The 25,975-nt window shown below is 47.1% G+C and overlaps 1 protein-coding gene across 1 annotated transcript in view; it reads right to left on the reverse strand.

Annotated features, from left to right (window-relative positions):
* LOC147703523 (membrane-spanning 4-domains subfamily A member 4A-like) overlaps positions 1–25,975 on the reverse strand; it is a 294,683-nt gene that overhangs the window by 193,199 nt on the left and 75,509 nt on the right. Inside the window, exon 2 of the mRNA XM_086931889.1 lies at positions 9,904–10,020. Within this exon, the coding sequence (XP_086788015.1) occupies positions 9,904–10,020 (117 nt within the window). The remainder of the gene's footprint in view (positions 1–9,903; positions 10,021–25,975) is intronic.

The raw sequence follows: 25,975 nt of genomic DNA on the forward strand, positions 1-25,975 counted from the left end.
TTCATATCATTAGGCCACATATTTTTTTTAATTCATAGTAAGTTGCAGGTTGTGAATAAAAGGTGAAAGCCTGTCTTGAGAGTGCATCTTTGCCAAGGAAAACATTTTGGTTTCATATATTACAACTAATCCGGCTGTGAGGAAGCACCAACGCAGATCCAAGCGGGTTCTGAATGACTTGATTGTTCATCATTTTTGGATCAGCTTGTTCCATTAATATTCAGCAATTCCAGTATTGGGACATTCGATTAGCCCACTCGAGGGTTCTGACTTTTGTATCTTTGAAATGTTAGCAATGGCAGACCTTTGGGTGATTTTTTGTTTTATTTTTAAACATTTTTTATTAGAGACCACAAAACAGAAGCAGCAAAGACATTACATTGGCAGTTCAGCTGTAAATACATGCATTCAAGAACAAGTACAGTGTGCAGCATCAACCTTTCGGAGCATCACAAATAACGCAGAGCAATAGAGTAGTAAGTAAAGAGGGCAAAACTTATTTCTTCAGATCTGAGAATCACCACTTCTGTTCACGTTGATGGCACAGGGACTTATGTAGACGCGTCTATGTACCCCTACAATATTACACTTCTCTCCTGTTGCAGTTCCACCATGGAAGAGATGTAGATGTCCCCCTATATTTATTCTAACCCCCCCACTTTTGATCCTACTTTTGAGGGCAGCCTCGACCTTTGTATAAAGTCTTCTCTGCAACCATAGCATGGTCCATGTCCCTAGCCCAATCCCTCAATTGTGGTAAAGTATCCGCTCCCCACTTCTGGGCAATATTTCTCTTCGCTATGCTCCACTCCATGGCGGCCCACTGTTGTTCAGTGAGAGTAAGGTCAGTCGCCTCCCAAATGTTGAAGAGGCATAGACAGGGAGATGGTTGTATGGGTTTATTGCAGGCTCTAGTCATTTGTCGGGTAACGTCTATCCAAAATCGTTGTATGTCGGGACACTCCTATATGTGTACAAATGTACCGAATTGATTGCAGTGTCGAAGACAATTTGTATCTGGTCTTTTACCTAGCCTAAACAGTAGTTTAGCATTGAAGTATACACAGTGTAAAATCTTAAGCTGGACCAGCCTAAGTCGCATTGGGATAGCTACCTCGTGTGGGGAGGATAGCGCTTCAATCCAGTCCTCATCGGTTATAACACCCAGGTCCGCCTCCCAGCTAGTCCCCAGCTTCAGCATAGGATCATGTCTGTTGTTGATAAGTTTTCTGTACGTTAGGGAGACAGCCTTGCTATTTATTGGGTCCAGCAATAACCTGTCCTCCAGGGGAGAGGATTCCGGGAGCGGGGCGTCTGTGGGAAGGGTGCTGTCTATGGCGTGACTTATCTGGAGATATCAGAAATGCTTAGATGGCGCTAACTGATATTTGATTTGGAGTTCTGCAAACAAGGCCCTCTAGCTCTTAATCCACATATCTCCCACCGTGCAAATCCTGATCATGTTCCACTTATCAAATCCGGCACAGGCACTGAGGCATCCCAAGATGTCAGGCTCCCACAGGGGGGGTAGCCTTTGTCAGGTGCCCACTCCATCCCATCCGCTGCTGAGCCCCATGTCACACCTCCACTGTATGGGCCATAGGACCGGTCAGCCCTAGCTTCTTGGGGTTTGAATATAACGCTCTGTTGTAGCCCCCCTTCCCCATCAACCACAGATGAGTGCGAAAGCTGGGGTCTGTATGAGATCCAAAAACCCATTTATTAATAACGATCAGTTGAGATGCCTGGTAATACAGGTACATATCTGGCAACCCGATGCCCCCATCGTACCATCCCATCATGAGCTTGTGTATGGCAATCCGAGGTGGTTTATTATCCCATAGTAGATTCCTAACTTCAGCATCAATCTGCAAAAAGTAGGTATCAGGGACTGGAATGGGGGTGTTTTGCAGGTCATAAAGAAAGCGTGGCAGAGCGAGCATCTTGAATAGCGAAGCTTTGCCCAAAAGGGTGAGAGGTAGGGTCTTCCAGTGGGTGACATAAGTTTTAAACCTTTGCAGCGGACCCAAAAAGTTACGTTCATGAAAGGTTGCCTCATCAGTTAGTATAAAAATGCCCAGGTACCGAAAACCTTGGGCCGCCACCGGGATGGTGTATCCCCAAGGACTCTGCGGTGGCTCTCCCCAAAGGGAATACATCTGGGACTTGAACCAGTTTATCTGGTAGCCAGAGTGGGCTCCGAATATGTGGAAAATGTGAAGAACGTGGCGAAGTGAGCGTGCCGGTGAAGTGAGATAAAGTAGAATATCGTCCACGTACAGCGATCTGCGGTCTTCATGTTCGTCTGTCCACTCAACCCCTTAGACGCTCATGACGAGCTCAGCTCGTCATGAGCCACGGTGGTCGTGTGCTCATGATGAGCTGAGCTCGTCATGACCATTGGAACTCTCGCACGCTGGGCTAATTCCCCTGCTGTGCAAGCGTTCTAAAGAAATGGGTATGGTCAGGACAAGCTCAGCTCATCATGAGCACACGACCACCGTGGCTCATGATGCCACGGTGGTCGTGTGCTCATGATGAGCTGAGCTCGTCATGAGCACCGGGACGCTGTGCGCGCCCCCCTCCCCCAGCACAGCGGGAGAAAGAGCCCCGCATGCAAGGGGTTAAAACCTCGGATACCTGGATCTCCCCTGATCCAGACCGCTAAAGGCTCAAGGGCCAGGGCGAAGACGAGTGGCGACAATGGGCAGCTGCCTCATGCCACGACACGAAGGGAAGGAGCCCGAACAATGGTTGTTCACCGATACGTGGGCGACGGGAAGAGTATACAATAATATGACCCACCCAATCAACTTGGGCACAAGACCGATGCGAGTCAGATTAGCGAACGGATAGTCCCAGGCCACGGTGCCTATCGCCAGCAAAATCGATTCCTCCTCTATAGTCGCCACGTGACCAATAGCGCCATGCACGCGACGTAGGTTACCTTCTGTGTTACAACCTGGCATAAACCCCGACTGGTCCGGGTGAATCAATTCCGTGAGATACAGAAGTAGTCGGTTAGCCAGCACTTTGGCCAAGATTTTGGCCTCCACCTTTATCAATGAGATAGGCCAGTACGATGTGCACTCGTCCTCTGGTTTACCGGTTTTGTGAATAACCACAATAGTGGCCTCAAGGATGTTGGATGGGAGGAGGCCGGTCTCACAGCATTCATTGTACAGATTCAATAAGTGGGGAGCGAGCTTCGTTGCCATGGGTTTCATGAGTTCGATCGGTAACCCATTACGGTCCATCGCCTTGCTTGCCCGGATATCTTGAATTGCTTTCCGAATCTCTTCTACAGAGAAATCGGCGTCCAAGGCCTCCCTATCTTGTTGGGAAACAATTGAGACCTCAATCCCAGCGAGGAGTTCTGTCGCCCATGATGCTTATGAATCCCCTGGTACTTTGTAAATTTGTTCGTAGTATTTGGCGAACGCCTCCGCAATGCCCTGAGAGTCAGTGATCAGAACATCGTCTGGTCCCTTAATCGCACGCACCCATCTAGCCGACTGTTCTTTGTGTTCCAGCCATGGTAGCAGTTTTCCTGTTTGCTCGTCCTGTTCATATATTCTATGAAGGGAGGCAAGGGTTTGCCTGTTGGCGTCCTCGAGTAGCAGCTGCTTATAATCATGTTTCTTAATATTAAGGTTGTGTTGAGCATCTTGATCAGGGTTCTGTGAGACGGATTTCTCAAGAGTCAGGATCTCTTTTTCCATTTTAGTCACACGCCAGTTGCGCTCTGCCCTATGGCCTAACATCAATGACAGTGCTCTTCCCTTTATGACTGCTCCAAATGCACCCCAGAGTGTTAATGCCGATTGCTCCGACCCTGTATTTTCCCCATAATAGTAATCAGTGTCTTTCCGTAAGCTGTCTCTGACCTGTGGGATCCGCAGCGCCCATGGCTGAATCCTGATGGGGCCTGGTTGTATCAAGCGGTGAGCCCCGAAGACAGTTATGACTGGAGAGTGATCAGATACACCTCTTGCAAGGCAGGCGGAATTGGTAAAGTCATGTATGTGTTGTGCTTGGGTAAACAAGTAGTCAAGTCGTGATTGGCTGCCATGCACACCTGATTGGAACGTGAAGAGTGCATCCTGGGGGTGGTACCATCTCCAGGCGTCCACCAACCCCAGGGCATTGGTAAAGTCGTGTAGTTGCGAGTTGTGTAGAGACCCATCTGGGTGGGGATGTCTACTTGGCCGTTCATCACCAGGTTAAAATCTCCACCCATCATCAACGTACCAAGGGGTAGGTTCAGTAGCATCGCACCCACGTCTGTATGTGTCATGCGTTGAAGACCCGGTGGGCCATAGACTGAAATAACATTAAGAACTCTGCCCTCCCAGATGACCGAGCAGGCTGCATATCTACCCTGTGGATCAGTCCACGTCTCTTGTATCATGTAAGGACAGCCCTTTCGGAGGAGAATCCCCACCCCTTGGACCCAGATATAAAGCCCGAGTGCTTGATCATGCAATAACCTTTCCTATCTAGGGCCTTACCGGAGTTACCAATAAGATGGGTTTCTTGGAACAGAACCATATCCAGCCCCTGCCGGTGAATGTATTGTAGCACTATGCCACGCTTGATTTTGTCCCCGAGCCCATTAACATTCCAGGTTGTAAGCCTAAGTCCCTGACCTCCCATCATGTGGTTCTGCTAGCGGTGCAATGTAGTGAACAGAGTGTCCCTGGTGTGCAAGGCTCCCCATGGTGACTCTCTGTGCTGTTTGAATTATGTTACAACGCTCTGCGGGGTCATGAGTTGTAAGATTAGTGAACTGAGTGGCGATGCTGATCTCAATTCCCCGATACCAGGTGTAGTTTCCTACCAAGCTAGAAATGTATAGACAATTACTTCGATGTGCTGCAAAGTATCCCCTCACAACTGCCCCCAGACAACATAAACCTTAGAAATACCCCAAGGACCCCAAACTTCCCCTCCTCCCTGCTCAGCGAGACGAGAACCGCCTGCCGCCCCCAACATGCAGAGTGCCTGTCGCCCACCCATGAACAATTGTAGGGAACGCGAGGGAAACCCCACTCCCGGTTAGTATATAGTTGTAAGACATTTCCTCGCTCGCCGGCCCAACCCCACTCCAATGTACTATACCATACAAAAGCTCAGGTCCACCCCCGCAAAGTTTCCTGCTGCACCCACTTTAGCAATAACAGTGTATTAACAGATGTACCCCAATCCCGGACCACCCAACATGCCCAACAAACATATCAAAAAGCATCATGGATCCTACATCAAGCATTAGGATGAACCCCCATGATTAGACAGTCTCGACGACCCAGGTCCCAGACATTCCCCTCTACGTCTCCCCCATTATTGTCCCCGTACAGAGGCACCTTTGGGAGGTCATGGTGCAGAGACCACGAGGCCGTAGGAACAAAACAGTGTCAATCCCAAACAATCTTACCAACCGCAGTCTCAGCGCCCTCCCGCATGTCCCTGAGAGTCGGTATCAGAATGCGGAGGGGATCTTCCCTGTTGGCGCCAGTCAGTGTTATCATCTGCTGCAGAGAATGGCCTCTTGCCTTTCTTTGCGACTGTGCACCAGCCATCAAGCCACTTCCAAGCTTCTTCCAGACGGGTGAAAAACCAGGATTTACCATTTGCTTCCACACGAAGTTTGGCGGGGAACATCATTGCGTACTTGACTTCTTGGTCTCAGAGAGCCTTTTTTACCTCCAGGAAACTCCCTCGTTGTTTTGGACTCTCATTGTGAAGTCTGGGAAAAACATGATTTTACTGTTCTCCAAGGTAAGTGGCGGGCCACTCTTGCCATCTGCAGAATGACATCCCGATCTCAAAAGTTGAAGACCCTCTGCAGTATAGGTCTTGGAGGGGCTCCAGGCTTCGGGCGTCCCCCCTGGCACCCGGTGAGCTCCTTCAATCGTGAAGCACTTGGAGAGTACTCTGGGTTGGAGATGTTTCAGGACCAGGTCCTCCACAAAGAGGTCTGCTGCCTGCACCTTCGTGCGCCCCGGTACACCAATAATGCGGACGTTATTCCGCCGCATGGGACCCTCGTAATCGTCCAGCTGTAGGACCATTGCCTTGTCGGAGGAGCGGAGGTCTTTGATTTCTTTCTGGAGAAGGGCGGTGTCCGTAACCAACTCCTTAGTGGTGTTCTCAACAGTAAAAACCCTTTCTGTTATCTTCTTCATGTTCTCTCGAATCAGTGCCACATCCGTGGCCACTGTATCACTCCGCACTTCGAGCGATGTCTGTATCGCTGTTTTGGCCTCCAGTAGATCCTTGTTCAATGGTTCTGATGTCTCACCCGGTGGTGCCGCCTCCGATCGGTCTTCATTTTGTTGTTTTTGCCAGGCGAACTTCTCCAGTTTGCTCTGGGTCGTCCCTCGGTTCGAACGGCCGGATGCCATCATGAGGTTTCCACGAGGACACTTCCGCTAATCTGGGCGCCGCCGCTACTCCCCGCCGCCTGCGGTGAAATACTTTACCCAGCCTGTCGGCTTTTGGAGGAGGCACCTCACACAGAAGGGTATCCCCTCAGGGCTGGCCTGCGGTGGCAGCCGTAAGGGGGGAGTCAACACATGTCTTTGTCCCAGCTATGGGCAGTCCTCCGGAGATCAGGTCACAGTTCCGGTGACTGGGGAGCCTCTTAATAGACATGGTACTCCTTGCTGGCGCAGGTAGACCTTCTGCTCCCACGGGTAAAGGGCTCCCCGGGCGAAGAGCGGCTATGCCAGGTACCCCAGACGCATCAGTACCCCAACGCCGCCTCCCTGTCCAGTGCAGTACTGTTTAGACTGGCGCAATCTGCGTAGGTGAGATTTGCTTTCGAAAGTGTGAGGTCCCACAATAGTGACCACTGGGTCCCAGGGCCTCAGCAGCAATTAGCACGATTCCCGTTACCCCACCCATCACCTTCCACCTGTCACCAGGTCCGTCGTGAAGACAATGAGGCAGGCAACACTCAGGGTTTCAGGTTGTGGCTCATGGAGGCCTGAATCAATTTCTGTTGGCCAGCCCCCGGCAGCGGGACTGTGTGTAAACTCCTCACATTGGCGATCAAGGGCCCCTGCTAGCGTGTGTCCAGTAAAGTAAGTTTCCCCCCACCAGGGGTTATTTAGCAGGCGGCCACTTCGTTCACCCCTTCAGCACGATGGAATGCCCCAGTACATATCTGCCAGCAAATCGTGGATCTCCCCCAGTCACTGGCCTTACTGCACGCTGCAACGTTGACCCAGGAGGGGGGCCCCGTGTGCACTCCTCTGTCAGCAGTGTCTTCCTGCAATCAATTTAGTATTCTCGGCCCATCCCCGGTTGCAATGTTGGTGCGTACCCCTGCACTCCCTGGGGGCTGCCGCACTCCACACCACTCACCGGATCATCGGGGGGGAGCTCACAGCCCCCGCCGGAGCTCCAGTCTCATAGGCCCCGCTGGGGACGTCTCCCCTGTGACCGCTGGCAGCTCCGTCAATGTAGGCCTTGCTTGGATCCCAGTCAGCCCTTCACCACCTGGGGCACTCAGAAGGTCCCGGGTCATGGAGCTCGCGTGAATGAGTCCGACCAATTTGGACCAAATTCACTCCGATGGTCACTGGGCACCCCAGGAGCACATCCCGGCACCCGGGCAGGAGTCGGGCCGGTCGGAGCGGATTAAAGCAGGATAAATCGGGAGTGGCGCTCCGGAGAGAAACTATGGAGAGGTCATTCCCGTTGGCGGTTAGCCACGCCCCCTCGGGTGAATTGTTTTGAGCAGAACTACTGTTACCATTATGCATCTGTTGAACTCATGGGAGGCTCAGGAAGGCGGAACTGTATTTAATGGTAATCAGATGCCTGCAATGTTGTTTCTTCTACAGTGTACATTTGGCCTGTAAACAAGGACTGTTTAGTCCAAAATGTGTTAGACCACATATGTTTACGACTTTGGAAGTTGCTGATTTAGCTGTTGTGAATAAAAGGTGAAAGGCAGTCTTCATTGTGCACCTTTGCTGAGGGCAACATTTTGGTTTCATACATTACGGCTAGTCTGGCCGTGAGGAAGCACCACTGTAGATCCTAGTGGGACCTGAATGACTTTGATTGTTCGTAATTTTTGGATCAACAGGTTCCATTGATTTCCAGCAATTTCAGTAATTGGACATTCAATTAACCCACTCAAGGGTTTTGACTTTAATCAGTTTGAAATGTCAGCAAAGGCGGACCCACTGGGTGTCAGGAGGCGCAGGAGTGCGGCATTTTATTTAATGGCAATCAGGTGGCTGCAATGATGTCTCTGCTTTGCTGTACATTTGCCTATGAGCAAGGACTGTTTAGTCCAAAATGTGTTAGGACACATATTTTTTATTCATTGGAAGTTGCTGATTTTGCTGTTCTGAATAAAATGCCTGTTTTGAGAGTGCATCTATGCTGAGGGTAACATTTTGGTTTCAGTTACAAATATATATCTAATTCTGATATTTGAATGATAATTACTATTGTTGACAGAGATATTTTTCTATGAGACTGATGGAACGTGTCTGCTGTCCAAATTTGTAAGGTCCCTGTTGTTGTCCACTGTTAGTAGTTCCATATGCCCCTATAACATCTTCCTAGCTCTGATGTCTACTGTATGTGATAGTGAGATTTAAGATTTTTAAAATTTTTCTCTTAGGGGAAGATGGAAAAAAGTAAGAGGAAGTGAAATGATGCTCTGAAAAATAACACAGCATGTGCTATGAAAAAGCACAGACCTTGTAAAAATGAGCATTTTCTGATCTCTCTAGGATTATTTACAAATACATTTGGGAACTTTTGCTGCACCATGCACCATGTTTTCAGACCTTTCATGGGATAAAGTCAACACCCCTGGAGAAGGTCAGCGTTGCTCGGTACACCATGAAAGTATTGGAATACTTCATACTTCATGAGGGGGTAATCAGAGCCTACAACTTTTAGTAAATGTATGGGAAAACTGTCTTTTAAAATGCAATATATGCTTTATTTAAAAAAAGTTAGGTGGTACCAGCCTGAATGCCCTTGGAAGAGTACTGGTTAGCTCGCTCTGCCCACCAGATGCAGTTTGGGAAGTGTACTAATGTTTTATCAAATTTCATAGATTGCCATCCCCACGGGAATAGAATGGATTCCAATTCATACTTATATTCTCTCTACAAACACCTCATACACATTGTTACACTCCTTTGTATACACACACGTCATTCATACTCACATCACTGCTTCCTCAAACTCATACACTTGCTGTCAGTGTTTTGGTAAATTGGATTTTATCACAGAATTATGGAGTGCGTTCTACTATCAAAATGGACACCTGTCAACATCCAGTTAGCAGTGGTAATGATGAGCAGTGGTTTAAAGCTGTTGAACAGGCAACAGAATGACTTTCAGATCTTTTGAAGGCAAAACAACACCAGTGAATTTGATACTATTCAGTTAACGGATAAACACTGAAAGAACCCCCACATTACTTTCACAATTATCAGTCCATGACACCAATCTGATGTGACATCTGACGGCAGGAAGATTTTGGATTGTCCTGTTAGAGAATGGATGTTCAATGTTGATCCTTGAGGACTGGAGACATGCCAGATTTTCAGGATTTCCATACAAGATAAATTTACACATGATATATTTTGAAATGTAATTGGGGATCATTTGTACATAGTGGTTAACCTCAAAAGGTGGCATTACTCTAGTCACCATGGGCTAATGTCGCACAACCCTACCTTGAAGAAAGAGAAATGGGAACACGAAAGTGGATCTCAGAAGCTGTCTGGGAATGTCCCTTTTTGGGCAATTTAGAGAATATAACTTAGAGATTAGAGAATATAAACACAACCATATACCATTAACACACTTTCTGAGCATGTAGACTTCATTCTGAGGAAGTGACTCGTCTCCTCAATCACTTACCAGTACCCCAGACCACTCTGGTGCTCCGGTCAAAACGAGGGGATGGTTAAATATGTCGCCAACATCATGAGTAATTCCAAAAAAGATCTGAATAATGCCACAAACTATCAGTGTGACCTGCCAAAAAAGGAAGAAAAAGTTTTTCTTAAAAATAGGCATTAAATAAGAGCAGTGTCCTGTTATGTGTTCCATACGCTAACTTCCATCTGGTAAACTGAATCATGTGAGGGGGAGGATCACACAGATGATATATTTCACAAAATGTAGTCATGGCACTTTAAACCAATAATGACACGTTGTGTATCCCACTTCAGAGTACTTTTATGTCTTATGTAGTTGAGTGCATATTGATAAGGAGACGACTTGGAGAACTACATACTAGTACTTCTGAGGCGAATTAACTTTTTATGCATCCAGTGAATTTACCTTATTACAGTACATCATGTACTGTGTATGTAGTCCGTACATATAAGTAGACGGGGCATTGATGTCCACACATTTTATGTGGTACATGTTTGGTAGAACGATCAGCAGAAGAAGGCAGTCCTTAGATTTCTACTCAATTAGGACAATCCACAAGGAATCTTGTTACAAGATTCAATGACATAATAACTCTACACATTTGACTGTGTAAATAAATGCTTGAAACTGCTCTCCAGCAGACATTGTAGGGACACAAACCACTAACATTATTCAAAAATGTCTGGGGCACACAAAACGGGTTAATCAGTCAGTAAGTCAGATAGATTATTTTGGTAAAAAAACTTAGAAATCCATAAAATTCAAACAAAAGCATTAGCACACCATCAATATCAAACAATCACCAGTTGCAAATGCAAACAATATATAATCAAATTCTTCATGCAAGTATTTACATATTAAAACAAAAATACATACAATAGCGGCGACTTGGTATCCCTCCATTTAAAGGTCACAGGCAAACATTCATTCTCTCAAATTCACTCTGACCTTCAGAGCTGCCTGAATAAATCTTGTGACAGCAAAACTAATTGAAAGAGAAGTCATCTTCAATAACTTAACAAAGGGGCAATCGTTAATAAGAGCAAAGCTGCAGAGACTCAAGTTGAGTCTATGTATGTTGCAGCCTCAGGATTCAAAGTGGAAAGGGTCCACAAATCTTGAATGCACACCTCAAAACTAAAAGGTTGTGTGCTTGGGTCATATTCTGCAAGAACACTACTTGCACCACATGACTAATCAATATCTTGTACGGATCATTTAAAGTAACTTGTGTATTGGCTAATTTCATTTGCGAATGCTTGAGCACTTATTGTGCAATGTGATTGTTGCATGTGTTCCACTGGGTTTCTGCTGTCACTCTTGAGAAGCTGTCATAGATAGATAGATGAAAAATAAGCATCTGGAGAAGACATTAAGAAGAGATGCCATACTCTACTCCCTTGGGTGGAAGGTGGATCAGGATTCCCTGATTTCATTTTGTACTATGCTGGAGCACAACTACAACATATGCAGCTCACTGGTTTGCAAATGGCCCTAACTGGAAGGAAGATCTTTTGGCTGGATTCTGTGTGCACCATACATTGTCAGAGTGGTTTACAATAGGACAATTGGATTGGGGTCCCAAAAAGCGCACCTTGCCTAGTTTGACAGACAGCACCGCTATGGCACAGAGTACTGAATTAAAAAAAAAGAGAGATCATGCAAAAATATGAATCAAAAACAAACTGACTGCCTGAAAGTCATTTATAAATGAGCTATACGTCAAGATTAAAGAAAACAGGAGTAATTTATAAATAAGCTATAAGTCAAGGATAAAGAAAAAGGAAACACAAATAGGAAGTTATATTTGCTTTCCATCCCATGGGGCCTAACGTTTAAAGGCTTTGCAGATTTGCAACAGTCGCAAAACCATTTAAGTAAGTTTGCAATGACAATATGGCTGAGATACCCGCCACCCCCTCTCAACACAATCCCCAAGGATGGGAAACTGGAAACAGTTCTGAACTTTTGGAAGACGGGAGGGAGTGACCCTCCCGGCCGTATTTATTAAAATATGAAACAAAATTAAAACATTAAAATAACAGTTTCATATTATGTACAATTTCATTACCACATTGCGATGTTTGGCTAACCTTAACATATTCTCTAATACAAAGGTTCTCCTAGCCGAACTAACATCCTACAAAACATTTAACTTGAAATTTTGAAATTGTACATCCTAACGTTTAAGGGCCAACGGCAAGGTCGTAACCGGTGTCAAGATCCCTAAACCAGAAATATCCCCCTCACTTGTGAGGGGCGACCGCACAGAGGTGTACCTCAAGTGCAACTACCAATTTCCCTTGACTTGACGGGGGCCCCAATAAACTCGACGCCACTTAAAGGTCGTCCGAGGACTCGTGTGAGGTATCTAGAAGGTAGCGTAGACCCCCCCCCAAACCCCACACAACTTACCACATCTGCCGTCGCAGACGTCCTGGCCCCGGGAAATTCCCCAGGAGGGGGCTGTAGCCCCTCCTACCCAGGAAGGGGCCTTGACCGCCTTTCCTTTCCTTTCGGCGGCCCATCCTTAGAAGGGACCGCCTCCCCGTTGAGGGGCCAATGGCCACCTCCCTCGAGCGCTCCCATCCGTAATGGGTGACGCCCACTCATAGGGATCTTCCAATTAGTGCTCACCGATCATGACCTTACCGCCCGACCAAAATAAATACGACAATTCTAACTAAATTACTAAATGACTAAATTACTTAAAAGACAGTAACACAACAACTTTATTAAAAGCATGCTTACTGATGAACACTAAAGCAGGATTACTTTTTTTGCAAAACATACCACTAATTGACCATTCTTTATTGCATATTCAAAGTTATCACGATAATAAACACAACCTGCAAACAAAAAATCAGAGTTACCACATCAAACTTTATTCAAAACCACTTGCTGTCCTCAGGGGCTGGTGGGTGGGTCAAATTTGGCTCTTCGTTCCGTCTCGAGCTCACGTGCAGCGAGGAGGTGCAGCTTCAGAGCACAGGAACAAGAGGATGCTTCCTTGGCTTGTTGCTCCTTTTATCCGTCTTCAGGGCGGGCGTGAACCCGCCCCTGCCTGCCCCCTGGGCGTGGCCGGCCGCGTCAGTGTCTAGGCCAGCCCACTCCAGGGCGGGAAAAAGGCGCGCCCCGACTACGCCGCTTCGGGCATACCAGCCGAGGCTCGCCTCCCGCCCAAGATGGCTTCCCGGGGGGATCGTGGTACTCCGCCATACGTTCGGGGGGACCGAATGGTCGCCCCTTTCCATATGGCTGAGATACCCGCCACCCCCTCTCAACACAATCCCCAAGGATGGGAAACTGGAAACAGTTCTGAACTTTTGGAAGACGGGAGGGAGTGACCCTCCCGGCCGTATTTATTAAAATATGAAACAAAATTAAAACATTAAAATAACAGTTTCATATTATGTACAATTTCATTACCACATTGCGATGTTTGGCTAACCTTAACATATTCTCTAATACAAAGGTTCTCCTAGCCGAACTAACATCCTACAAAACATTTAACTTGAAATTTTGAAATTGTACATCCTAACGTTTAAGGGCCAACGGCAAGGTCGTAACCGGTGTCAAGATCCCTAAACCAGAAATATCCCCCTCACTTGTGAGGGGCGACCGCACAGAGGTGTACCTCAAGTGCAACTACCAATTTCCCTTGACTTGACGGGGGCCCCAATAAACTCGACGCCACTTAAAGGTCGTCCGAGGACTCGTGTGAGGTATCTAGAAGGTAGCGTAGACCCCCCCCCCCCAAACCCCACACAACTTACCACATCTGCCGTCGCAGACGTCCTGGCCCCGGGAAATTCCCCAGGAGGGGGCTGTAGCCCCTCCTACCCAGGAAGGGGCCTTGACCGCCTTTCCTTTCCTTTCGGCGGCCCATCCTTAGAAGGGACCGCCTCCCCGTTGAGGGGCCAATGGCCACCTCCCTCGAGCGCTCCCATCCGTAATGGGTGACGCCCACTCATAGGGATCTTCCAATTAGTGCTCACCGATCATGACCTTACCGCCACAGGCCGGATAGTTGACCGGCTATCCGGACCCCCCACAACACTCCTACCTAAAGGTCATGTTTTTAAAGTCTTTAGCCAGGCTATCAAGTCTCCTATGAGTAACTCGTTCCCCACCCGGGACAAATGAACACCATCCCCCAAATACATACTGTCACCATTAATACAACCATGCGAAATAGAATGCAGTGTATTGGAACGGAACAATCTACTCACTTTGTTATTAATTTTCCTTACTGAATGATTCAGAGCAGAAACAGAAATAGCCCCCCGCCACACTTTTCGTGGGATCATATGGGACCATGCAATTGTGCACCCTGGAACTCTCCTCGCTAACCAACTTACAGTGGAAAGCATCGCCTCAAGAAGAAGTCGTCTACCAGTGGTGACCAAATCATTGCCCCCAAGATGTACTATGACTATAGACGGCGGTGACCTCGTCCGCCCTAGCAAACCCTCGAAAAATGATTGAAACCGGTCAATACAGAGTCCGCCCCTTCCGTAGAAGGACACACTGTACCCGTATTCCCCAGCCACGTGAATCATGTCACCTGCTTTGAATACGTCCGCGGCACGCCTCACGTATGAGTGGCCCACGACCCACACCTCCTTTTTCACAGCCGGTGATGTCTGACCGCTGGCCCGGTGTTGGGTCGACTGCATAGTCCGCCCCGCCTCGTAGGCTTGCGCAACTGAAAACCAAACAAAAACAAGAAGCGTGAGTACATCATTACAGCTTCACAACATGTGCAACCGCACATACCTTTTATAACAGTCGGAGGACCAACGCCCCACACGTTTAACTTGTTCGACATTCAGACCCCTGGCTGTAGCCTCAGTAGCAGCCCCTATCCGAAAGGAATGGGTCCCAAACTCGCCGGGGTTCAAGCCCGCAGCGGCAATGGACATCGCAAGCACCCGCTGAAACTGAAACCTCGTCAGTGGGGTGGTGTCAGCGTGTCTCAACAAGGCCCCCCCCCATGATGCCACCCTTTGTGCTAAATATTCCTCTACACAACTCACCGGGCACATGGAGGACCCGGGAATCCTTTGTATGATTATGCAATCACCCATCGCACCCTGATCGGTCTTGGACCTGACAAACGAGACAGTCATTGTCTCCCCTCTGACCTGAACGTGCTCTCGGCACAGTCCCCCCATCACATCCTGCCTGTTCCTTGCCACTAGTTCGCTTACCCGCATAGCCCCATGGAATGCCAGCGTAAAAGCGGCTCGGAATAACACTGTTTCATACTGGGATGAACACGTTGCAGGGAGTACGGATAATAACAGGGCCAACCTATCCAAACCTATCGGGCGCCTTTCATCTACTCTGCGACCCTCAAGGCGTTGCCACCCACGTAGCGCTTTTTGCACAACGAAAGACGCTGTCGGGTCCTGGATCCCATGAGCCCTAGCCACAAAGGAAATGGCGGCCCGATGCCTCTGGGCCGTAGCCACTGATTTGCCTGCCTGATGTAAAGACAGCAGGAACTTCACTACCCACTCCTCCTGGCCCCAAAGCTCCCCTCTAGCCGCCCCCAAAAAGGCCCAATAGGAATGGAACGCCCCTTCATATGCCTTCCTCGTCCTGGGTGCTAAACTCTCTCCCACGAGGTTTCGTAGTTCGGGGCACTGAGAGACCAGAGAGCTTCGGGAAAGGGTGCCGCCACCGGGTCCGCTGTGGGCAGAAAACCCCAGAAGGCCTGCATACGAAAACGAGAAAGCGCATCAGCCGCCTGGTTCATCACCCCCGGCACATGTCTTGCCTTAAATAGCACATTCAATTGCATACACAGTAATACAATTTCTTTGAGCAGTCTCAGAATCCATTTGCATCGTGCTGCCTGGCTATTGATACACTCAACCACGGTCATGTTATCAGACCAGAATACCACGGACTGATCTCTGAACCCCTCGGGCCAAGTTCTCAGGGCCACCAGAATGGGGAAAAGTTCCAGAAAAGCAATGTTACTTGTCACTCCATTATCATGCCACCATGACGGCCATTTTTGTGCCCACCACTGAGTGCCGAATATGGCACCAAAACCAATGCTCCCTGCCGAATCTGTCCACAGCCCCAGCTCCTCAGAGGACACCGCCGGTTTGTTCCAGACGATTCGACCATTGAAATCCGCCAGAAATGCCAACCAAAATGCGCATGTCCTGGCGAACCTCTGCCGAGAGCCTTGTGCGGTGATGACCCTCCTTCAGGCCGACCATGGCTTGAGCGATCGAGCGGGAAAAGGGGCGGGCCATCGGTATTACTCTTAGGGCAAAATTCAACTGTCCCACCACTTGTTGTAATTGATGTAGTCTAACCTTAGACTCATTTATACACATTTGCAGGGATGCCCTGAATCTTAACACTTTGTCACTTGGTAAACGAAAACAACCTTCTTCGGAGTCGAGCTCGATCCCCAGAAACTCGAGGCAAGTCGAGGGACCCACAGTCTTACCTGGTGCCAACGGCACGCCAAACTGATTCATCAAGACACAAAATTCAGACAAAGCCTGTCCACATTCCGGATCCCCGGCTGCCCCCAGAAACAAAAAGTCATCGAGATAATGCATAACATGTTGAAACCCCGTCTTCTTTGTGAAGACCCATTGCAGGAAACAACTGAACTTTTCAAAATAGGCACAAGATATAGAGCACCCCATCGGCATACACCTATCCATGTAATAGTGACCCTGAAACATGAAACCAAGGAGACGCTGATCGTCTGGATGTACCGGGAGCAACCGGAACGCTGACTCGATATCAGATTTAGCCATCAGCGCACCGGGCCCCAGGCGATTCAATATGGCTACGGCCTCATCGAAGGATGCGTACCGCACCGAACACACTTCCGGGTCTATCGCATCGTTTACGGAAAGACCACGTGGGGCTGATAAATTATGTATCAGCCGAAACTCACCCGGGTCCTTCTTGGGAACCACCCCTAAAGGGGAACAAACAAAGTTAGCAACTGGAGGCACATTAAATGGACCGGCGACTCGACCTCGAGTCACCTCTTTCCCGATCTTTTCCTGTACCACGGTCGTATGCTGTAAGACCGATATCTGGTTTTTACATTTCGCTATACCCTGAAACTCCCCCACTGGGATGCGGAAACCATATGAAAACCCGTTCCGCAACACCCCAGCGGAAGCGTGATCCGGGTATTCGCTGAGCCAGGGAATCATTGCCATGGTATCAATCGGAGTAGGTAAAGGCGCCCCTCGGACTATGTCAGACCTGTTTGGCGCCTCCTCTACCCCCGTTATCACCTGTTTTGGCTCTGCACATGGACTCAGGATGGGATGATTGCCCACACCCACCACATTCGTGCCTAAATTTGCATGACCCCTGGGGCCTAGTACATTTACCCCTGTTAAAGTTCCAACAGATCCCCCTTTTTCCTGTGTTGCCGATTGGCCTCGAGTGGTTGTCGTTACTCGTACCTGATCGAAAGGGCGTCCCCGCATATTGGCGGGAGGATTCACCGACGCTACTCCCTACCAATGGCAACTTCAACATACCAGTATCTTCCATTTTGGACCAGGATACAGAATCATAACAATCCCAAGCCAAGTTTTTATCATGTTCTTTCGCTTTTCTGAAAATATTATCGTAACAAAACCATTGATTACCCTCGTGTGATACAGAATACCCCATGATCCGTGACTGATAAATCGGCAATTCGGACAGCAATTCGGGCCTACGTTCACCCATGATGGATGTAAAAATCCCCCATGCTTTGCCCCAATTGCCAATGTTTTCATTGACCTTAAAGGCGGCCATCTTTGCGCGCCAAACACTCGGATGCATGAGCTCCTTCTGGCTCTTAACATGCTCCATCTCATAATGGTCGGTAAGCAACGAGAAGATGTTTATATACTCCCCTGCCCATATCTTCTCTTTGATAGCCAGAGGGACATGTTGACCCAACTTTTCCCTTCGAGAGGGTGCTGACTCATCCCTCGCACTCGGCAATGGCCGCTTACCTGAACCGGAAGCTGTATCTGCGACTGGACCTATCCCAGGTGGTTTCTCTACTGCCGCAGCCGGCGATGGTGCCTTCGTCGCTTCCCTTGTTTCACGCAGTTGCTTCATCAACACCTGCGCGTCGTCAGCCGTGGCGCCCTTGCTACCTTTACCCAACCACGCTGCTAATTGTGCTGCCAGCTCGGGCGGCATATCCTCCCCGGGCACGGGGGTGACCACCACGGGAATCGGATTCCCTTCCTCCGGCACAGGAATTGGTGCTTCGAGTGGGGTACAGGGAACCGGGGTGTCTCCCCCAGCTGCTCCCCTTCTGGGCCTCTTGCCTTTTCCTCCTGGAGCTGCTCCTGCCAAAGGACGTTTCGGCCCCCCTTCCTCGTCTTTATCCATTCGCCTCTTTAGGTCGGTCACCTCTTTCATGAGAACACGCAGCATCTGGTCGGTAGTCATTCGCTTTCCCGCCTTCTTAGGCATTCTCCGACAGAGTATCTGCAAAACAAACAAGAAAGATTACAACGCTCAAAATTGGCTCTTCGTTCCGTCTCGAGCTCACGTGCAGCGAGGAGGTGCAGCTTCAGAGCACAGGAACAAGAGGATGCTTCCTTGGCTTGTTGCTCCTTTTATCCGTCTTCAGGGCGGGCGTGAACCCGCCCCTGCCTGACCCCTGGGCGTGGCCGGCCGCGTCAGTGTCTAGGCCAGCCCACTCCAGGGCGGGAAAAAGGCGCGCCCCGACTACGCCGCTTCGGGCATACCAGCCGAGGCTCGCCTCCCGCCCAAGATGGCTTCCCGGGGGGATCGTGGTACTCCGCCATACGTTCGGGGGGACCGAATGGTCGCCCCTTTCCATAAGTGCATTAACAATCACAAAGCATACATTTTAAACCCTTGCACATCACCAGGGAAAGGAGGAGGCAAAGGGGCTCTCGTCTAGCTTTGTGATTTGCATAAGAATTCAAAAACAAATTGTGTCAGCAAAGCTCTGAATGATATCGGACAGTCAAGTGTAGATGGGAACCATTCACCGAGCATAATATGGCCATATTTGGCAGGTTACACTCTGCACGTGCAATTTGAGAAGAGATCTTTGTCTAATTTGGATCGGAGTGATCGAGCCGAGCCGGAAAACAAAGAGAAGCATATTACTCTGGACAGGCGCTGGGACCCATCCAAAGGATAATTTGTCAAAAAAAGAAAAAGGGTCAGGTCCTAGACATTTGCTCAGAAACCTGCAGCCAGCACTAGCGAAAGTTAGACTGCTGAATACCAAGGCTGTGTAGTCTTGATTCTACCCCATGCCTCTTTAAAGATGCAGAGACAGAAAATCGATTGAAAAATATCAACTTGAACAAATATCGAGTTGCAAATATTGTGGGTCAGAAATATTGACATACCTATTCTTGTGGTCAAGAATATCAATTTTAGGCAAGTAATATTGATGTTAAAAATATTGAAGTGTTTAATATCGCTTGCAAAAATATAATTTTTAAACATATGGTTTGTTTATTATTGCTATGTATTTTAGTATTTATTTTATATGTATGTGTTTCATTTTCTTTTATAAGAATTGTTTGTATTTTTATTATATGTGTTACATTTTAAGTGGTTATTACATTTATTTATTTGAATTTTGCATTTTAGTTCCGTGGTGGGTGGTGGGTTGTGGGTTTTGTAGGTGAATAGGGTGGGAAGTATTTTAATTATAGTAAATGAATTGATTATTTTGTATCTATTAATATTTGTTTAATTGAGATGTTATAGTGTCTAATGTGTAAAGTCATTTATTAATAATTAATGATTGGTTGTTAAATAATTTAAATTAATTAATTGGTAATTATTTATGGTAATTGTGTAATTATTTTAGGTGTGTGTTCTGATGTTTATAGGTGTTAAGGGTGGGAAGTAATTTATTTTTAATTGATGAATTAATAATTAGATGTTATTTAATTTTTTTTTCTTTCTTTTTTGTCCTCGTCTCACTAAAGACTATAGCAGATTTGACAAGCTAAGTAATGTAGTCCTAGGCGCCCTTCTTCTCACTGTGTAAGTCTAGGCCACCATGGCCTTCCTCACGTGTTTGAGGTCTGGTGTAATCATTGGACCCGCTTCAGACACAGAGGATCTAACAGGTTATCAGATGCAGGCGCCGTCCCCTAGTTAACAGGGGAGACCAGATGTTATCATGAATTCCTATTCCACCTTCACCTGCTCTAGGTATGCCATGCTCAACGCAGCTTTTAACCAACTTTCTCTATTAGGGGGGGTCGGGTCTTTCCACCTAATGCAGATCTCCCTCCTAGCCAGAATGATAAGATAGAGCAGCAAACCAATATGTATATGCGGCAAATCCCCCATTATAAGATCGCTTATACCGAAAATCAAAAGGTGGAGATCAATCCCTAAATCAGTTCCAAAGATGGCCGTCAAGGAGTCTCCCACATTCTTCCAAAATAGACTTAGTTCCACGGATTCAAAAAACATGTGGGTGTTGTCAGCTTTGACAAATCTACACCTAGGTCACTGTGGGACAGGAACCTGCGCAAATTTGGCAATTTTTGCAATAAAGCCTGTTTAGCACAAATACATGATTCTTTTTTAGCCTAGCAGGCTTTAGATATCTGTAAAGTAGCTTGAGGGAGGTTTTGAGTTGATCTTCTATGGCGTAGGAGAGTGGGGAAAGATTCCATACCAATGATTGGGGGGGGGAACCTCACTGTCCTCTCCTTCAAGTGATCTTGAATACCAAAGGGATATTTCTTTCTTCCTTGGTTGCGGATCTTGTAATAACTGCTCAAGATCCCAGTTCCCTTTGTTTCTCCAGTACCTTTTTGTCTTTTCTTCTTTCTTCAGCCGTGGTGCCTTTATGGAGATCTCCTCCTCGAGCTTTTAGTTCCGGTATGCGAGGAGAGCTCCCCCTGCAGAATAGGCAGGCAGCGGTTGACGGTCTAGTTATTTCCAGCACAGAAGGCAGCGTCACCGAGGGCAGAACAGCCGTACAGAAGTCGGGCCGGAGGTTGGGAAATGCCACAAGTGAGTGGAAGCTGAGTGAGCTATTCCCCCTGCTGCTGTGCTATTTGGGAGGAGGATCATTTAGCCTGGAAACTCCTCATTTTCCCCCGGAGCAGGTAGGGGGGACTGGGCTTTGGCAGGGCACCCCGGTTTGGGTTTGCATGGTTAACGACTTTTTGATACATAACATGCCTGTGGGGGTTTTACTCCTGGGTGTTGAGGCAGTTGCACCAAATAAAACAGGGAGTAAGTTACAACACCCCAGAATTAAAAAAGGTGCACTGATATCAGCAGAGGAGATCACTCTGGAAGAAGTTTTTTCTGAATGTATGGAGAGGGGGTCACATCTCAAATGGGAATTTCTCCTCCTAAACTCTTGTTCTGACCGAATTTTTCGGCCCTTCCTTGAGGGAAGGTGATTGGAGGTGACTTCAGTCTACTATCATTCTAATGGAGGGATTAGAACCGTAAATAGAGCCTATTCACAAGGCGTGTTGATATAATTCCGTACCCTTTTTCTTAGATCAGGGCTTATAAACTTATGTTAGGGGATAGATTCATTAGTACTAGTGATAATCCGTCCTGTTGTAAGAGGGTTAGTATACTTTCCATGGAGTTATGCTTATTTCGGGCCTTGTAGGCCTCAAACGGGAGAGACTCCATCTTTCTTTCTGCCCTGGCAGCTTGAGATGCTTCTAGGTCAAATGTAATGTTTTAGTTACGAGGTGTTGTTCGCTTGGAGAGAACCGGCTCAGGCTGGCCCTTATCGAAAGACTGTATTTTTATCCATTCCGAAGACATAACATCAGGCCGGCCGGCTGAGAACGTGTCCTTGGTACGGGGAGGTACAAGAATTTGGTGGGCGGCAGGTTACTGGCCGTAACTTTCCATGAAGGGACAAGCTTCCATATTAGCGAAAGCATGAGGTAGTAAATCAGTCAGTCTGTAGGCGGCAGCTAGTCGTTAGCATCAATGCCATTAATTATTCCAGGGCAGGCAGTCGCCATTTTGAAGTCCGAGAAAGACCGAGAAGCTGATACTCTCTTAAAAAGATTTAAGTTATTTTAGTTGGAGCAGCTGGCGAGCTTTGACATTAAGATCAGAGCATACAGAGTGAAGCAGTTAGTTGAGGGAACGAATACTAGAGTGGCAGAAACTGAGTTATAAGATCGAAGCCGAGAAGTGAAGATGGTCCGTGATTGAGAGGAGAGAGGAGTAGTGCAGAACAGCCAGAGAGAAAGCAGCTGATAAGAGGAAGGTTCCAGTGACTTGGAGGGAAGCAAAGGAGACAGAGCATAGCGGTGCAGACGTGTATCCGTGACTGCAGAGGTGTGACCCTAAAACGAGCCAAGGCACAGACGAGAAGGGAACCCAGATGACTGCTGAGTCCAGACTTCATATTAATAAGGTGACGTCGACCCTTTCTTATTAGTGTGTACACATTCTAACCTTTCATTTTCCTTTGCAGGCTATATGTTATAGTATAGTGTTATATTGTTATTGTTATTGTGATAAATAAAGTACCCCAGTTCATAGTGAACCAGCATGTGCCTCTTGTTCTTGTATAGTAAAGGTAACCTGTTCTTCTAGTCAGGTACTGTTTCACGAACGGACGCTACCCCCGATCAGGTAAATGGTAACTGAATAATGAGGGAGAGAGGAGCCCTTGAAATAGAGAATAAGTTGTACATTGTATAATTTGGCCATCATTGTGTGATCTATAATATTGTAGTATTGTACCTCTAGTAAATAGCGAGAGATTCCCCAACATGAAGAGCTAACGGTATTCATAGGAAAGTGATCGTCGTTATGAGGCGGCGTTAATGAGAGCACCAGGGGGGACACTGGTGTCTATACCCACAAGATTGTGGCTTGTAAGAGAAGTAAGCGAGCACCAGGGGGGATACTGGTGTTTATACCCACAAGATTGTGGCTTGTAAGGAAAAAGAGAGGGCATCAGAGGGGATACTGATGCCTGTACCCACAGTATTGTGGCTTAAGCGAGCACTGGTTGCAATCAGTGTGTAATGGTAAATAATCAGAACTGCCCTAGGGTAGAATAGTCTAGGTCTGAGTTGCCGTGAGACTATATGGTATGAGTGTGGTATTGTAGAAGACTTAGGCATGTATATTGCTAATTCCCCATCCTTGGGTAGGAGACATAGATACCTGTTGTAAATAGGTCCTAAGGAGGGAGGTGGTTACGTTTCGGCTGGGTTGGTGGTGCTCTGGTGAGCTGATTCTATCTGGTCCGAGAATCCGGTCGTTACAACTGTCAAGATATTTGTTGTGAGCTAGGGCGGCCCACTTGGTGTCCGTGGCGGGAGTTAAAATCTCGGCTAAGCAGAGTAAACAGGAGGGGAGCATCGGTGCATCAGTAACTCCTGTGAAACCCAAATTCCAAAAGGGTAAAGCGAAACTTCGGAATACGATATCTGCTGGTACTAAATAAAAAACTACTCCGTCATTGAAAGCCTTCTACCAAGTTTTGTCTCTTTCCTCAACAAAATTGACCCCCCAGCCACTTCCCTCACCTGGAGCTAAAGTTGTGTCTGAGCCAAACTCTGAGCCTACCTTGCCCTCTACACTGGTCTCGGTATCATCTCCAGCCCCCGCCCCCTCTAAAGGTCCAAAAATGAAGACATTGGAGGCTAAAAATAGTGTACATAGTGAACACAACGGTCCTCAGGGGAAAATTACCTTGCTTAAATCCAGGGAATCAGCTAAAACTTCGGATCTTGTTAAAAAAACAGCTTGGAACTGGAAGTGCATCCGGCAATCACTCTTATCAATAGACACTCAGTGTTGGGTCAGCAGAAGGAGTCAGACCTGGGGTTAGATCAGTTGCAGGATTTGGAAAAGGCTCAGTCTCGAGGGGAGGGACATGGCAAGGGCAAGCAAGAATTGCCGGAGAGAGTTGTGCCGGAGCAGGATAAGGAGCTGGTTAAAGTGCAGATGGAAGATCCAAGTAGCTATGTCAGTCTGTGCAGTAAAAGATCAACCCTTCCTTCCCTGAAAACCAAGAGCACCTCAGCACCAAATTCACATTTCTTGGCAGACATCCTCCTGGACCTGAAGGATGAGATGGCAAGTAGATTTACTGTGTCTGAGGCGAATCAAGCAAAATTGGCGAACAGGTTCTCAGTATCCGAGGCAAATAGGGCGGCTATTCGGTCTTCATGTGAGATTCTTGCTCAGAAGCTAGAAGAAGTCACTGCAAGGACCGACGCAATTGAAGAGGAAATACCCAAGATGAAGAGTGCAATTGAGTCTACTACGTCCCAGTTGGAAAAGTTATCTTTCCAGAATAAAGAGCTTAAAGATGATCTGGAGAGATTGGAGAATCATTCAAGGAGAAATAACTTGAAATTTCTAAATATCCTGGAAAATTGGAGGGAGAGGACATAAAGGGGTTTCTGATTTATTTACTGAAGCGCACAGTCCTTAAGAATCACCCCAGTATTAATTTAAGTTACGAAATCCAGAGGGTCCACAGAGACCCCCTTAAAAGGAACATGGGAAGGCAGAAACCCCGGAAAATCCTGGTAAACTTTTCATCTTATTCAGTTAAAGAAAAGATCCCCTCCGTGGCCCTAAAGGAAGGGGCTATTTCTTCTCCATTCTCAGAGCTATCTCCCTTTTCCTTCATTAGGTCTGACATTTCCCATATAACAGCAGAAAGACAGTGGGAACTGGGTAAAAGATTAGCAGAGCTAAATGATCTGGGGGCAAAGGCCCAACTGAGGTTTCCCGCTACACTGTGAGTTATGTGGAACAATCATATGCACATGATTCGCTCTTCGCAAGAAGTAGACACTCTAATCGCAAAAATACAGCATGAAAAGCAGAGAGGGTTGTGAAGGAGGAATGTAGAGTATACTCTTACATGCACATGCATCAAAGCCTTTTGCGATGTATCAAGGGTCAAGGCCCTCGCAATTTGAGAATTCGCAATTAATTGTGAGTTCTCAAATTGCGATTGCATTTAAGGAATCGAATTTTGCGATTCCTTAAATGCAATGCATGAAAGTAAAAAAGTTAGCGATTTCGCTATTGGGGGAGCAAACTACCATGAAGTTGAACTTCATGGTAATTTGCAAAAACTTTGAAAAAAGCACTTTTGTGCATTTTTCAAAGTTTCATGTTGTGCAGACATATGCCCTTAGGGCATGTGTGTGCGCAACATATGTGCACAGATCAATTTCAGGGGTGCAAAAGGGTGTCATTTTGACACCCTGGGACCCTTGAAATTGCATTCTCAATTTGCGATTCTCTAATTGAGATTTGCAAATTGAGAATGTCTTCCCATTCATTCCTATGGGCCTCTTGGCCCATAGGAATAAATGGGGAGGTATTCCTTAATTGTGACTCGCAAATTGTGAGTCGCATTTAAGGAATGTTTAGAAATCACTATTTTTGAAGCGATTTCTATATGCATAGGGTTTTGCGATTCCTTAATTGCGATTCCTTAAAAATCGCAATTAGAGAATTGCAAAAGCCAACAATGATGCATGTGCCTGTTAGAGCCCCAAGTATTGCTGCCAGTATATAGTTACTTTTTTATGTAAACACTTATAGCCTGGGGGGAAGGGTCTGAATAGGCGATTTCCTTTTGGAAGGTAGGGTTCGTCAGGGTGTGGTGGGATCTAGGGGTCATGAGGGGTTAGGGAGGGAAGAGGGGAGGGGGGATGGGGGCATGGGGGCTAAGGGTGGGGGAAAAAAGTAATAGAATACTCCTCATCTCACTGGCTAACTAGAAAAGATTTCTCGTTTCACTGGCTTATAAGGGAAATTCATTGAATCCCAGTGGGGGGTGCTCAAGCTGTGGAAAGGTAAAATGAAAGGGGGTCAGGATATTCAGTTTATTTCCTGGAATTTAAATGGCCTGAGATGTCCAAGGAGACAAAGATTGATCTTTAAATATCTGGAGTTATCACCAGCTCAGGTTTGTTTATTGCAGGAAAACAATTTAAATCAAACAGTTTAAGAGTATTTTCTCTAAACTCCCCTGTATACAATGTTATTGTCACTCTCAACAAGC

Source organism: Lissotriton vulgaris, chromosome 7, assembly GCF_964263255.1.
Source record: "Lissotriton vulgaris chromosome 7, aLisVul1.2, whole genome shotgun sequence".
Classification (NCBI taxonomy): domain Eukaryota; kingdom Metazoa; phylum Chordata; class Amphibia; order Caudata; family Salamandridae; genus Lissotriton; species Lissotriton vulgaris.